The sequence below is a fragment of the Lodderomyces elongisporus genome, chromosome 1, assembly GCF_030384665.1.
Source record: "Lodderomyces elongisporus chromosome 1, complete sequence".
Taxonomy (NCBI): Eukaryota; Fungi; Ascomycota; class Pichiomycetes; order Serinales; family Debaryomycetaceae; genus Lodderomyces; species Lodderomyces elongisporus.
The window spans coordinates 2,140,138-2,154,945 of NC_083673.1; the positions used below are offsets into that span (position 1 = coordinate 2,140,138).

The 14,808-nt window shown below is 38.3% G+C and overlaps 5 protein-coding genes across 5 annotated transcripts; 1 reads left to right on the top strand and 4 right to left on the bottom strand. All coding sequences in view use genetic code 12, as the record gives it.

Moving 5' to 3' along the window:
* Positions 1-688: 688 nt before the first annotated feature.
* On the bottom strand, positions 689-1,642 carry RPL34B (60S ribosomal protein L34B; the record flags this gene model as incomplete). The annotated part of the gene is made up of 2 exons (XM_061119188.1): positions 689-1,023; positions 1,606-1,642. 2 exons carry the CDS (start codon positions 1,640-1,642, stop codon positions 689-691), a joined length of 372 nt encoding a protein of 123 aa, XP_060975171.1.
* Positions 1,643-2,609: 967 nt separating this feature from the next.
* PVL30_000774 (uncharacterized protein) lies at positions 2,610-3,263 on the bottom strand (the record flags this gene model as incomplete). Its single annotated transcript, XM_001528236.2, has 4 exons — positions 2,610-2,938; positions 2,989-3,021; positions 3,093-3,153; positions 3,228-3,263. 4 exons carry the CDS (start codon positions 3,261-3,263, stop codon positions 2,610-2,612), a joined length of 459 nt encoding a protein of 152 aa, XP_001528286.2.
* A 353-nt stretch (positions 3,264-3,616) lies between these two features.
* Positions 3,617-6,949, bottom strand: PVL30_000775 (uncharacterized protein; the record flags this gene model as incomplete). Its single annotated transcript, XM_001528237.2, has 1 exon — positions 3,617-6,949. The coding sequence occupies one exon, from the start codon at positions 6,947-6,949 to the stop codon at positions 3,617-3,619; it is 3,333 nt and encodes a 1,110-aa protein (XP_001528287.2).
* Positions 6,950-7,520: 571 nt separating this feature from the next.
* PVL30_000776 (uncharacterized protein) lies at positions 7,521-8,891 on the bottom strand (the record flags this gene model as incomplete). Its single annotated transcript, XM_001528238.2, has 1 exon — positions 7,521-8,891. One exon carries the CDS (start codon positions 8,889-8,891, stop codon positions 7,521-7,523), a length of 1,371 nt encoding a protein of 456 aa, XP_001528288.2.
* Positions 8,892-10,791: 1,900 nt separating this feature from the next.
* Positions 10,792-14,685, top strand: SEC31 (protein transport protein S31; the record flags this gene model as incomplete). Its single annotated transcript, XM_001528239.2, has 1 exon — positions 10,792-14,685. One exon carries the CDS (start codon positions 10,792-10,794, stop codon positions 14,683-14,685), a length of 3,894 nt encoding a protein of 1,297 aa, XP_001528289.2.
* Between the last annotated feature and the right edge of the window lie 123 nt (positions 14,686-14,808).

Genomic DNA, 14,808 nt, shown 5'->3' on the forward strand with positions numbered 1-14,808 from the left:
TTTTGTTTCTTTTTTGTTTTTCTTTTTGTTTTTTTTTTCAAGCTCTTTCTAAAAATTATAAATGAAGAAGTAAATGTAAGCAAATCAATATGGAAATAAAAACAAAGACTTGAAACTTCGAAGTTTTATCAACAAAACTATGCACATTATGTGTGCAAAAGAGCATAAGCATAAAGGTGCACTTCATTATGGATAAACAGCTTCTTTTCTCTTCTTTCTAACAATTCTTCGAGACCGAATAGCACGATTATTAAAGTATTTGTCTGTTGTTTTTTTTTTCTACACAATCCTCGTCATGAAAACGCCCTGCTCCTCAACAGGTTACAAAATTTAAATTGATTTTTCAACAATGCATGATATTTATCATCCCACATACTATGGAAATCCGACATGACAATCTCAATATCACAAGCCGGCCGTATAATCCGGTAATCCAAACTTTTGATCGAGGGATAAAAGAGTGATTCCAATCCTAGATCCATTTGATTCAAACAAGGGGGAAATGGAAATAAGAAAAGAAGAAAGCATAAAAGAAAAATAAGAATATAAAAAAAGCACATACAACTAATCGTGGGAAACCACTTCTTCAACATCAACATCTTCTCTACACGTATGATAAAGTCTAAAGAGAAAATAAATTGAGTCACTAATATATCTGTACATTCAAATGCTAAACGACAAAACTCCTTTACTTCTTACCAGTCTTCTTAGCTGAAGCCTTCTTCTCCTTGTCTTCTTGTTCCTTCAACACTCTCTTGACAATCTTTTGTTCTTCAATCAAGAAAGCCCTCACAATTCTTTCCTTGACACAGTTGGCACATCTTGAACCACCGTAAGCTCTTTGGACGGTCTTGTGAGTCTTTGAAACTTGGGCAAATTCTCTTGGTCTCAAGGTTGAGATACCAGCCAAAGCTGAACCACAGTCACCACATTTGACTCTTGAAGCAGCCTTCTTGACGTGTTGAGCAACTAATTTTCCACCTGGGGTCTTGACAACCTTGATCTTGTTGGATCTGGTGTTATCTAAAAAAAAATCGTTAGTATAAACTGCACTGACAAATAAGAGTTCTCCCAGCCACAAATAGACAAAGAACAATTTGCCACAAATAACCACTCATTTTGTCCTTCTTTCAATTGCTATAGTCCCGTCAAAAGCAAATAGAATAACACATCAGTGCACAAGTCATAAACACCTGTACTTCGAAAGATTAAAATTGTAGTTGTGATTCCTTTAGAGCTTTCGCTGCCCTTCTTAACGAAGCATCGAATTGTCATTCCTCTACGGAAAGTTTTTTTTTCACAACCATCTGAAATGTGGTTTGAGACCCTTCAAATCTATCAAACTCTCCAGGGTATTATAACAAAAGAACAAACAATAAAAAAGAAGCGCACACGTTCAAAAGTGAATCTCTGTCCTTATTGCTGTCTTCTTGTTTTTCAAAACTGTCGCTTGTAAAAAAATAGACTGTACATCGCTCTTGCATGACTTTGGACTAGTATTTAAAACTTTTGACTCCTAACTTGAATTCTGGATTATTCATGGCAAACATCCTCTGAAACTATTACAGACCAGGATAGTAAATTTGATCCGTTGATTAAACATACATGGGTTTCTTCTTCTGTAGGTAACACGTTGAGCCATTGTTGATGTGTTTGGAATAAGGTGTAACGACTAATAAACCTTTTGGTGGTGCCTTTGAAAATTTGAAATTTTCTACGAAAACTCAATGCGATACTCTGACTATACAGTGGGCACCTCACAAGCTCACGCACGTTTAGTAGACCACACAGACTGAGAGTGTGATTGAGAGCGAGAGTGAGGGAAAAAAAAAATTATACTAGAGAAATGAGCTTCCATATAGAGCAATGCATGCGGCTCATAGAAATGAACGATTAGATCTTTCTAAAAGTCACATGACCCGTTGTGACTGTAAACCTAATTGCAACAAAAACTTAGAATTGTAATATAATTTATTTGCAGCACGTTTACACAAACAATTATAACACGGAGTTTGCGTACAAAACCTACCATTAGAGTATGTTATGTGTGAGAGGTTCTTAAGCTTTGTGCATTGATTGTAGAATGGCTACATATTTTGTATAAGTCAAGTGAATGTACGCCATCCTTGGAATCACGATACATAATCATGAAATTACAGGTAAAGGTGCAATTCAGTACTATTATTTTTCCAAAACGAATAAAAAATAAAATAAAATAAAAAACGAAAAGTCCGAGTAAAATTTTGAACTGATTCAACTAGCTTCTTGACCATATCGTAATTGTACAAGTTGTCAGCGCCAAAATCACCATTGCAAGAGTTTCAACTACAGTTTTTTTTTGGTTCCTGTGGAATCATTGGATGAATGCTTTGCGAATAAAAAAGATTATGGTCAAGCATCTGATCCGTCTACGCTATTACCATCGTTGTCAAGTATAGGACATACAATGCATCAAGTATTGCATTTGTTTGTTGATTTATTTATTTATTCAATTTCTCCAATCTCCTTCTTTTGCACCCTCTCCATCCTCCTTTTTTCTCTACTACACATTTCTATTTATCACAAACAAGCACGCATAGTCTCTTTCTCTCTTTCTACCACACGTTCCTTTATAATTTGGTGTCGTCTTTTTCGACAGCAACCACTTCCATTTCTAATGGGACACCCAAAGGTAATTCCTTGACGGCGACACATGATCTAGCTGGTTTATGTTCGCTAAAGTACTTAGCGTAAACCTTGTTGAATTCTGGGAATTGAGAAGTCATATCGGTCAAAAAGATATTTGCCTTTACAATGTGGTTCAACGATGAGTTGGATGCTTCCAAAATGGCAGAGACATTTTGGATTACTTGCTCGGCATAATCAGCAGTGGTTGAATCTGAAGGCAATGGTTTGTTTTCTGAGGTGTATGGAATTTGACCTGAAACGTAGATAAAGCCTATATTTAGTTTGTTAACGTTAGTTTCTATCATTCTTATTTTCATGGACTAAACATCATCAAAGCTATTGCATTGACCAAGCCTATAATTGTTAATGTTATTGTTGTTGTTGTTGTTATTGTTATTGTCATTGCTGGTTTTTTGATAACATACCGTTGACTTTGATGGCTTGGGAATAAGAAGCTGCTGGTGGAGGTGCTTGGGAAGTTCTCACCTATGAATTATATTCTGTTAGTATATCGCTTAAACAAGGAAATAGGCACAATTGGAATAAGAAATCAAACATACAGGAGTGATTGATGAATTGAATCTTTTGGCAGACATGAGTGTTGATCTCAAAGTTTGTGATGCAGTGGAAGCTTTGCTGAACATTACTGATACGATGTTTCCTCCAGGTATTTTCATATATATCTGTCTCCACTTATTTCTCTCCCACCTTCCTACCCCTCCTTTTTCCTTTTAGTTCTTAATTTGTTTTTTTCCCCTTTCCTTTGCTCTATCTACCCCCGTTCCCACAAATTCGATCTGTCGAAAACGAGAGAAGTCAAGTGCGGCGCGAGAGAGAGTCAAATATAGAGCACAATTTTAGAAATAGAAGTAAAACCTATACAATAAAATTTATATTCTACAATTATCAGCTCTAATCATCGATAATATCTATTGTTCATTAAACTATTTCATGTCTTTCGCGATTTAGATCTCTTGCCCTTGGGTTTGGCCTCTGGTACAGGTTCAGGTTCTGGTACAGGTACAGGTTCGGGTTCAAGTTCAGGTTCAGCGCCAACTATACTCGCTGTTAAAGGTTCAATCAGAAAAGGTGTCGGAGATAAAGCCCCCTCGGCTGTTGCATTTACTGTTGGTGTTTCTGTTGATTTTCCTGTAGTAATGGCAGAATTACTAACATGAGCTGTTTCAATACTATGACAAACATCGCCCGTAGTGATAACGTCTTCAAATCGCCTGAAAAGTAGCTCAATAAAATTATCAATCTTCCCAAACGTGTTGAAATTAAGTAGAAAGAACCGAAAGTCGTCTTCGATCTGTTCTAAATCTTGTGAGCTTGCATTTTTGTTCAAAACAATCGAAATATTCGCCTCCATTCTCACAATAAAATTATTAACGATGCGCATGTTGCGAATATTTAAATCTAAATCGTTTGCAATCTCCTCTATTGTCATGTTATTGTACTTGAAAAAAAGTGCTCTTTCATCATCAATTTGAATCAAACGCTCATTTCTTTTTGATTGAAATGTAGTCATCTCCCCTGCTGCTGCCAAAGTTGGATTTGCTGTTGTTGGTTCTGTTGGTTTTGTTGTGGTTGATTTTGTTGTGGGTTTTCTTGTTGTAATTGTTGTTGCTGCTGCTGCTGCTGCTGTTGTTGTTGTTGTTTTGTTTGCTGGCGTGGTTAAATCCGGTGTTGGTGATATTCCTGTTGTTGATGTAGATGGTTGCTCAAGACTTGCATTTTTTATTTGAAAATACAATTGTCTAGCTTCTGGTACTTTGCCTATCCAACTGATCAAAAGCAGCAGCAACTCTGCACTATAATCATAAATTTCGTCCTTTGTTGATGAAGATGCCTCGATTTTTATCACATTACGTTTGATTAATTGGTTAATCATTAAGCAAAGAAGAATCATAAGTTTTTTGGCAATAGACTCAGCGAGAACCACTTCATATCCGCCATCAATCTCGATACCTTTGTCCGCTGAGAGATAAAATGCACTACTAGTGAAAAACTCATGGAGTAACATCAGCTGCTCAACATCACTCAATATGAGCTTATCCCCTAATCTTGAAAATTGGTATGGTGCATTCGTAACTTGGCCTCCACGAAGACCAGTGGCGAGCTCAAAAACATAATCAATCAAGATATTGGAAAGGTTCAACTCGTGCGTCAAAAACCACACAAGCAACCTGCGGTGTCCCTCGCACATAAACATTTCATCCATCATTGCCCTCGCTAGTTTGTTATTGGTGTGGAGCATGAGTTCAAAGTGTGTAATACTCAAAATCGGAATTATTGCCTTATTGTTGTCTTGGACCACCTTAACAAATTCCTCTGGAGCAGGAGCTGTCAAGTACATATGGATAAGATCTGTCGTGACTTTACTAGTTGCAACGTCACCGGGATTAATTTCAGGCATCTTTTTGCTTTCTTCCCCATACTCCTTTACAGCTTTCGCTATAGTGTTCACTGCTGTTTGACCCAATAGCCTTTCTGCATCGGTGTTTCCTTCGATGCTTGTCACACACAAGAAATCAAAAACATCGTGTAGTTCTTTCCAAGAAGTGAAAAAATCGTCAGACTCTGTTTTGTCAGAGGATTCATCATAAAGTCTAAATTTTTCCAAAAAAGAGGGCTTTATGTGTATATTCTCTCCACGAGGTATATCCCGCCAGTCACGTCCAAACTCGTCAAATTGTATGTCGACATTTTCATTTTTCACTATCGATGTAGCAACTGATGCATGATTCACCTCAGGGTATTTAACGGAGTCTTGTTTAAAGTCATTTTTGTCTCCCACACCTTCCATTTCACACTTACATGCACATTCACATTCACACTCCGACCCATCTTCGTCAAGATCATACTCCAACATATACCTTATGTCTTCATCAAACCTATCGGCGTACTCCAAATCAATCAATAAATCACCAATTTCAGCTAAAGGCTTCGATCTGTTCAATCTTCGGCGAGATTGTTCTTCGGATTCACCAGAGCTAGTGCCGCTTTTACCATCTCCCGCAACAAAAGTCGTGCCACTATATATGATCAAAAGACCAATAATTACAAGTCTCATATCTACCAGAATTGCACCGCCATTAGCTTTTTTCCTTGCCAACGGCTGAATAAAATTCATCAAGGACTCATTCTCTAAATCGTGCATACTCCGCAAATCAAAATTACTCACCAAATGTTCCTTTTCCAAAACGTGGTGAGGACTATCATCTATGTTTTTGGAAAGATTTTCTTGTTGTTGTTGTTGTTGCTGATGTTGCTGATGATGATGATGATAAATTTCGTCATCATTATCATCATCCTCGTCGTCGTCGTCATCATCTGGGGACAGTGAAGGGTTTTGATTGATTATCCACGCAAGAACATATCTAATGGAACTCGACCCCTTCAAAGTGGCAACAATTATCGGCGGAGTCTCATTCTCTTCATTGTTTTCGTGATTCTGGAATTCAATCCGTCGATCGATTTCAAGACCTAGTAATATGATGTTTGTATGACATTTCCAAAGCTTTAAGAAGTAATGTAGGTATGGGTTCATCAACAAATTACAGTAAGTGTCATTAATTTCGTCGGCCTTCTCATTGTCGTCGTCTTTTTCCTCCTTCTGTTGTTTTCCTTTTTCTGTTCCATTGCCTTTCCCCTCCTCTTTTTCTTCTTTTTCATCAATTTCATCTTTTTCGTCGATTTTCTTCTTCTTTTCTTTTTTGATGTCAAAAAGCTTTTGCAATGACATAATAAGCACGCATGACATGGAATACACCAAATTCAAATTTAAAGGATCAGTATCGCTCGGTGTCCATTCTGCTACATGGTATTGCCATTGGTCATCTCCATTATCAATGAATCGTAATTTCACCTCATCTCCTGCATTTAGGTATTTGTTGATCAGTTGCAAAATATTGAAAAATGTAGTCGAGATGGCGAATTTAATTGAACCCATCTCCAATTCATTATTCAATGCATTGTCCGATCCATTGCTTTTACTGTGTTCGTAGTAATATGAAAATGAAAGGGAAATCAACAAATCTGAAACGCAAGATACACTCAAGATGTACTTTTCAGTCTCCTCTGGTTGTGTGTATGGATCACACAAATTAATTAGGGTGGTGAACACAAATTGTATAAACTTATCTTGTGTCGGTAATCGTAAGCTGAATGCGAGATCATTGTGTCGTTTGGAAAAGTTCTTAACCGGTCCTTTCGGTGGTATGGCAAACTCAAACTCCACCTGTTGTTCTATATCCTCGTCCGATTCTTTATCCAGCATGTCATCTCCGACTATCGAGTTATTTGTATCAATATATTTTGATGTTCCTTACTCTATTTAAAAAAAAAAAGAAAAGAAAAAGGAATGAAAATAAAGGGAAGGGAAGGGAGTTTAGATGGTGAGAAAGCCAAAAGAAAAAATAATAAAAATAATAATAATAATAATAGTAGTAGTAGTAGTAGTAGTAGTAGCAAAGAGAGTAAGAAGAGAAAAAAAAAAGACAAGAGAGTGGAAACAGGAAACAGGAAACAGGAAACAGGAAGCAAAAAACCCAAATATGCGCTGGTATCGAATAGTGGCAACAAAACTTTGCAGAAATAAGTAAAGTTATGATAGCTACCACAAGCAACTTTCATCCATATACATTTACACTCTCTTTCAGTATACATTGAACATGTATACGTTTCTATCTCTTTATTATACTTATATATATATATATATATATATATATATTCTGTATACTCTATACATTCTATATATTCTGTACACCCTATATATGTATGTATGTATATCTGTGTATACGTATACTTGTTTCGTAATTATTAGCCTTGTCTATTCTAAACACAACCCACTAAGTATAGCTTCCAATGTTGAAGACTTGTTGGAGGCCCTTGCCAAAAATCCCCCTTACACTTGAAGCTTGGTTTCTTGAATAAGCAACCAAAACTGCCAAACTTATTGAGAAAACAAAGCTCTCAATTTTTAAATTCCGATCTGTGGGTTCCGAGGGAACCAATGTTCCCAATCCACGCGGTGCAACAAACAATGCCAACTCTTTTCTCCTTTGTACCGTCTCTATGAATGCTGAAAACCCACACATAACTGCGCCTGCTGATGGGCAAATTGTATCATCAAAACGAGTCCTTGGAACGTTGGGGAAAAGTTTAGGAAATAACCTTGTCCTTGCCAAACAAACAGCGTACCAATAAAAACCAATGAATGCGCCTAAGAAGCACGATGACCGAATAGATGATTTTAATGCTCGAGCTAGTCTTGCTGACATTTTCACCTTCAGTTTAAAGAGCAACATTAACAAGTTAAGTGGAGTATAAACTGTCATTGCAAATTTGAAACCTCTCCAAAATCTCCATAGTGCATGCAACTCGCAACTTTTGGTTTTAAAGGCATGTACAGCCTCGCACTCTATGGGCTGATTAAGAACTATATTGCCTCTTTTGGGGTCCTGGCCGTACTTGATAAAATACGGCGTCAAGTAATCCTCATAAGGACCATGCTCTCCGTAGATGAGTTTTTTATCTCGAACCAATCTCAAAACTTCCAAAAAATCGGGATCCATGTTTGCCGCCGACGTAATCCACTTACCGTATTCTGGAGGAAGTTTTTCAGGGTAGAAAAACCAACAAAACATTATCAAGGTGCAACTAACAATGAATAATAGGCCGTCCCCGTAGCCTGAAAGTGCTTTAGGCGCTACTTTGGCAAGATTTGATGAAAATGCTGTATCCATGGCTCTGGTTGCAACCAATAAGGTCAAGTCCAATGAGTTGTGTCTACCAAATTTGACAACATGACCTTGGTATAAGGGGAATGTGATTAAGGCCGATACAAGAGCAGACAACAAAGTAGATAGAAACAATCTTGATGACGGTGTCTTGAACAACAACTGCTTCTTTTTAAGTAAGCCGTAAAGAAGAGGTTCGAGTATATTGATTCCTGCCACGAGGCTTGCTGCAAAAACCGGAAATTTCCTTGGATGCAAAGCCCGAAGCAATGTCTTTTTCATCCGTGGTAAAAAAGTGTCCCATTTATGTTTTCTCAAGGACTTGACAAGACGACCGATGATCTTGGGCAATACTAAATAGAGATATGCGTAAATAAAAGCCTTCAAAGTAGGCTTAGCGACACCATTTAAAAGATAAGCTGGGATGTTCTCTCTTGAGGAACGCAACTGTTTGACTTGTATTCTCGCCGATGGAATCATCTAGAAACAGGAGAAGCAGAATTCGTTAATGGTAAATTGCTGATTGCTGATTGCTGATTGCTGATTGCTGGTTGCTGTTGACATATAACAGATAACAGTTTATTTATGGTGGGTAGTGGATGGTGGATGATAAAAGGTGGTGAGAAGAATATTTGAGAGTTTGAGAGTTTGAGAGTTTGAAAGTTTGAGAGTTTGAAAGTTTGAAGAATATTGGTTAGAAAAGAAAACTTTTTGATACTACTTGGACCTCGGGAAAACAAAATTTTGTGGAGGTAACACATACCAATACAGACAGAGATCGTTTTTTTTTTTTGGATTACCCGAGCAGATGTTCTTGACTCGTTATCTTGACTCACCAATACATTGACTCAGTAAGCTGGAACAGTCAACAAGTGAGGGGGAGTAAAAGAGAGAGAAAGTCGGCAAGAAAGATGCGCGTGTCTATTTTTCCATAAAAGACTGCTGCATTAACCATGTGATTCTTAGTCTTACTGTACTCTTAATCCATTTTTATTTTTTTATTTCTTGTTTTTTGTTCTGTTTTTTAGTTTTTATATGTTTGTTTCTTATACTACTGTTTGCTCATTTGCGCTATAACAAATGTACTGAATGAAGGAATATCAATACCTGAAAGCTCTACGTATATCCACTATGCTCTCAGGTTGTAAAGTTTCTAAAGCTTTTAATGAGTACTTTGAGTCGGGATTTCTTTTATGTAGGGGTGTGCAACGAAAGGGGAATGAACACACACACACACACACACACGCATATATATATATATATATTACACAAGCCTAAAGTGTAAAGTGTCTGTATAGTGCAATATTCAAGTTATACGTGTTCAGAAAATGTGGACTTGACTCAACTGATTAGCTATTATTCTTGATGTCAGTAATGTAACCAAATTGCAGACGCGTATCTGACATGATTTAAAAAGAAAAATTGGTATGGCTTTAACCAATGTTGATAATATTCATTAACATAAAAGTCACGTGACTAATGAGAGTATTCGCCCATATTATGAATACTATTTTGCTAAACTTTTGTTCCTACCTCCAACAAACTAATTCATTCTATTCCCTTAGTAGTTTGTAAAGCATTAGTGGGAGATAAGCTCCCTTTACTAAAAAAAAAAGAATAAATAAGCCAAAAAAAACAAATTCTGAGAAAGAGAAATTGAAACTAACACTGACACTGAATCTGAATCTGAATCTGAAATTAAAAGTGGGAGTTATTTAACGAGAGGGCAGAAAAAAAAAAAAGTAGAAATAAAAAATTGAAAGTGGAGGAGGGAAGTTGCTACTACAATTACAAAGTACACTGTTGTAGAAAATAATAGTGCGGTAAATGTGTGTGTGTGTGTGTGTGTGCCAGCAACACCAGGAGCAGCAGCGTGCGAAAAATTGATGTGTTGGTCAAAAATATAATCAAATTGCTTGACCATTCTCGCACACAAACATATTCAACAAGAATCAATAGTTCTAAACCTCTATATTTCAACATCCATTGACCAACCAAGTATTTATAAACAAGTACTTTCTCATATCCTCACAACCTCACATTTATCCCCTTTCTTCCATCACTGCACACCCTGCGTTGGGACTAAGTATAAATAATCACAAATCAAAAAGCCGATTGACCGAAAGTCAATACTATAGTTAGTCAATTGAAATTCCAAATCATTGAACGTCTTGCTTGGAAATTCCAACATCACCAACCCTTTGCTTTTTGTTTTTTTTTCCTTTTTTTTTATTGTTATTATTTGGAAATTATTTGCATTTAATATCACTTCCATTTTATTGTTTTTTTTTTTCTTTTTTGGTCTTTTTCTTTTTGACAATCTGAATTTCCGCTTCTTTGGTAAGCCAAGAGATCAAACAGTACACATTATTCTACTAGAATGGTCAAGATTGGTGAAATTAACCGTACATCAACATTTGCATGGAGTCTGGATGCCTTGCCTCTTTTGGCAACAGGTACAGTTGCCGGAGCTGTTGATATAAATTTCACTTCCTCAGCCACTTTGGAGATTTGGGAGATATTCTCACCTACAAAGAAAAACGAACCTATTTTCACTGCTTCTGTCGAACACAAATTTTATGCATTGGCATGGTCAAAGCCATTCGAAAATAGACCTAAAGGATTGATTGCTGGAGCATTTGAAGATGGAACAGTTGAGTTTTGGGATGCAGATGTGTTGATCAAATCCAAAAATCTTAAAAAGGCTTCTGTCCACAAGTCAACTAAACACTCTGGAGGTGCGGTAAAGTCCTTGCAATTCAACCCCATACAGCATCACGTTTTAGTAACCGGAGGCAGCAACGGCCAGATATTTGTTTGGGATACAAAGACTTTTGGCGAACCTTTTTCTCCAGGACAAGCAATGACTCCCATGGACGAAATCAGCTGTGTTGCATGGAATAACTCAGTTAGTCATATCTTGGCAAGCACTGGTAATAGTGGTTACACTTCTATCTGGGACTTGAAATCCAAAAAAGAGGTTTTGCACTTGTCGTACACTGGAGCAACGGGCAAGGCAAATTTTTCGCATGTCGCATGGCATCCAACCAAATCGACCAAGTTGGTAACAGCAAGTGATAGTGAATCTTGTCCAGTGATTTTGACTTGGGACTTGAGAAACTCCAATGCTCCAGAAAAAGTTATGGAGGGTCACAAAAAGGGAGTCTTGTCTTTGGATTGGTGTAAACAAGACCCCGAACTTTTAATCTCAAGTGGCAAAGATAATGCTACAATCTTGTGGAACCCTATTGAAGGTAAAAAATTGGGAGAATACCCAACAACTGCTAATTGGGCATTCAAGACAAGATTTGCACCTTCTGCGCCGGATATTTTTGCAACTGCTTCATTCGATGGTAAAATTATCGTCCAAACAATTCAGGATACTTCGCCACCGGTATCGACAAAAGTCTCAGCATCGCATGACGACAATGAATTTTGGAGTGAGCTTTCAGTGACCGAAACACAGCAACCCGTCTTTGAAGTAAAGCAAGCTCCCGTATGGTTAAAAAACCCTGTTAGTGTCTCGTTCGGGTTTGGATCAAAATTGGTGGTTGTTGGGAAAGATGCCAATGGCAAATCGACTTTGAAAGTGACTAAATTCTTGGTAAAGGGGCACGAGAGAGCAGAGAATTTACTCAAACATTTGAAGAGCGAAAATTACGATGCAATTGTTGATTATCATTTACAAGGTCCAGCAATTAATGAACAGGACAAGTCTGATTGGGAAGTCCTCAAGTCATTGTCAAAGAATGGAAAGCAAGGTCTTTTTGATGATGAGGAAGATGGATCGGATACGACTGAAGAGAAAAAGAACTCTGCCAATAAAGAAGATGCTGATGCCGATGCTACCACCAAAGACAAAGATATTGAAAACGGCAAGGATGGCAAAGATGATACTGCAAATGCTGCAAATGACGGTGATGGTGATGACGATTTCTTTGCTCATCTTGGAAATGGCTCTACGCGTCAAACCGTAGAAACATATTCCCCTTCCGGAGATTTTGATATCTACAACTCGCAGACCTCTAAAAGTGACAAAAAGTTGACCAAATTAATTTTGAAAAATAAGATCGATGATGCAGTTGACTCTTGTCTAGAGCAGGATAATTTATTGGAAGCTTTGGTATTGGCTTTGGACAGTTCTGCTCAAGTGAAAGAGAAAGTCAAAAATGCATATTTTAGCAAACATAAGGAAAGTAGTTTGGCCAGAGTAATTTATAATGCAACCGAGAAAAACGTGACCGATCTTGTCGCACATGCCAATGTCAAAAATTGGAAAGACATTGCTCTGGGAATTTCGGCGTTTGCAACCGACTCCGAGGAGTATAGTTCCAAGATCTCTGAATTGGGAGATAGGATCTTGCATCACGACAAGTCTGCTAGAGATGAAGCTATAACATGTTATATTGCTGGTGGTGCTTTGGACAAAATTGCCAATCTTTGGTTGCAAGAATTACCACAATACGAGGCTGATTTATTGAAAACTGACGACAAAAACATTTCCTCTCCATCAGAGGCTCGTTTACAAGCATTAACAAGCTTTGTCGAAAAGATTGAGACGTTCAAGTACTATGCGAAGTTGGGATCGGTATTGTCCGGTCCACTTGTTGAGCCGATTTCGAAAACCATCTTGGAGTTTGTCAATCTCATTTCGGGAGCTGGTGAATTTGAATTAGCTAATAAGTTGTTGATGTTATTACCTGGGGACATTGCTGGTGTTGAAAAGGAAAGAATTTCTAAAGCCACTGGCAAAGATACCAAACCTATTGTATCCGAAGGTTCTGCTGCTAGAGCTTCAGTTTCATCATCAAAATACTCTAAAATACCTAGAAAATCTTTGACTTCTGCAAATGCTAATGCAAATGCAAATGCAAATGTTAATTCGAATGCTTCTTCTACTGGGGCTTTGCCAACACCAGCTACAAACATTCTCCCGCCCTTGGCAAATCATCACATCCAAGGTCAAACGCCGTCATTTGTGCAACCTCAACCACAGACTGCATTTGGACAACTTCCTACACCTTCCACTTCTTCCGCTTATCCAACAGCACCAGTTGCAAAATCGAACCCATATGCCAAGCCTAACCCTTATACACCAAACAATATCTACAAAACGTCTCCTGTTCCTCAACCTAGCGTTGCACCACAAGCCTCCTTTTCTGGAACTGCTCCACCTCCTCCTCCTGCAGTGCAAAAGGCGAATAGCAAAGAAGGATGGAACGACTTGCCAGAAACATTTAAACTGAAGACCACGGCTCCACGTCGTGCAGCAGCTACAGGAACTCCTGCTCCTTTAGTCGCACCTGTGGCATCCTTGGGAAATCAACCGAATGTTGCGCAACCTCATTTCGGGCCACCAAAGAGAACAATCTCGACCAACAGCTTTGCTCCACCTCCACCCAAAAGTGTTAGTCGCGCGTCATCGAAAAACTCGGTGCCAGTAGCTGCTATCGCTTCACCAAAGCCGCCTGCTCCACCAACTACCAAGTATGCACCACCAGCAGGAAGCAGTCCTTTGTATCAGCAAACTCCTTCCTCAAGTACTCCGCCAACGGCTAGCGCCTCTCCTCGAACTGTGAAGAAGAATCCATATGCGCCAACTACTGAAACTATACCTCCTAAGATTTCATATGCTACCCCTCCTCCACAGCTGATTGCTACTGGTCCACCAACACCAGTAGTTCCGCCACCAAAGAACCCATATGCCCCTCCACCTGCGGCAAATACCAGCTACGGTCCAACTTCAGGAATTGCACTTCCTATTGCACCTCCGCAACAATCATTTGGTTCAGCCATGCAGACTCCAGTGCAGCCAGCTTTCAATGGGTTCCCAGCTCCTCCACCAACTGGTCCATCGCCAGCCATGCGTGCGCAGGTCAAAGAGCAACCACCCGCTAAAGAACCTACACCCGAAGTGATTGCTCCAAAACATCCAAAGGGGGATAGAACACATATACCTGAAGATGCATTACCCATTTATGAGTTGTTGAGTAAAGTTGTTGATGCAATAAAACCTAACATTCCTGAAAAGTATGCTAGACACGGTGCTGATATGGAACAAAGGTTGAACATTCTTTTTGACCATTTAAATAACGAAGAGCTCTCTTCTGCATTGATAGCATCGTTGAAGCAAGTAAGTACTGCTTTGGAAAGTAAAGATTTTGAGTCAGCAAAGGGTGTTGATATTGACATTGCAACCAACTACAGCGATGAATTAGGAAACTGGCACACTGGTCTCAAACGACTTATCACCATGGCCGAAGCAATGTATTAAGTGAAATTTAAAAAAAAAAAATGTGTTTTAGCTTAGACCAGCAATAGCAAAAATAAATGATTAAGAGTGAAAGAAATAGGAATTGTGTAGATCAATGAATAATTCAAAGTATTAAGATAAATG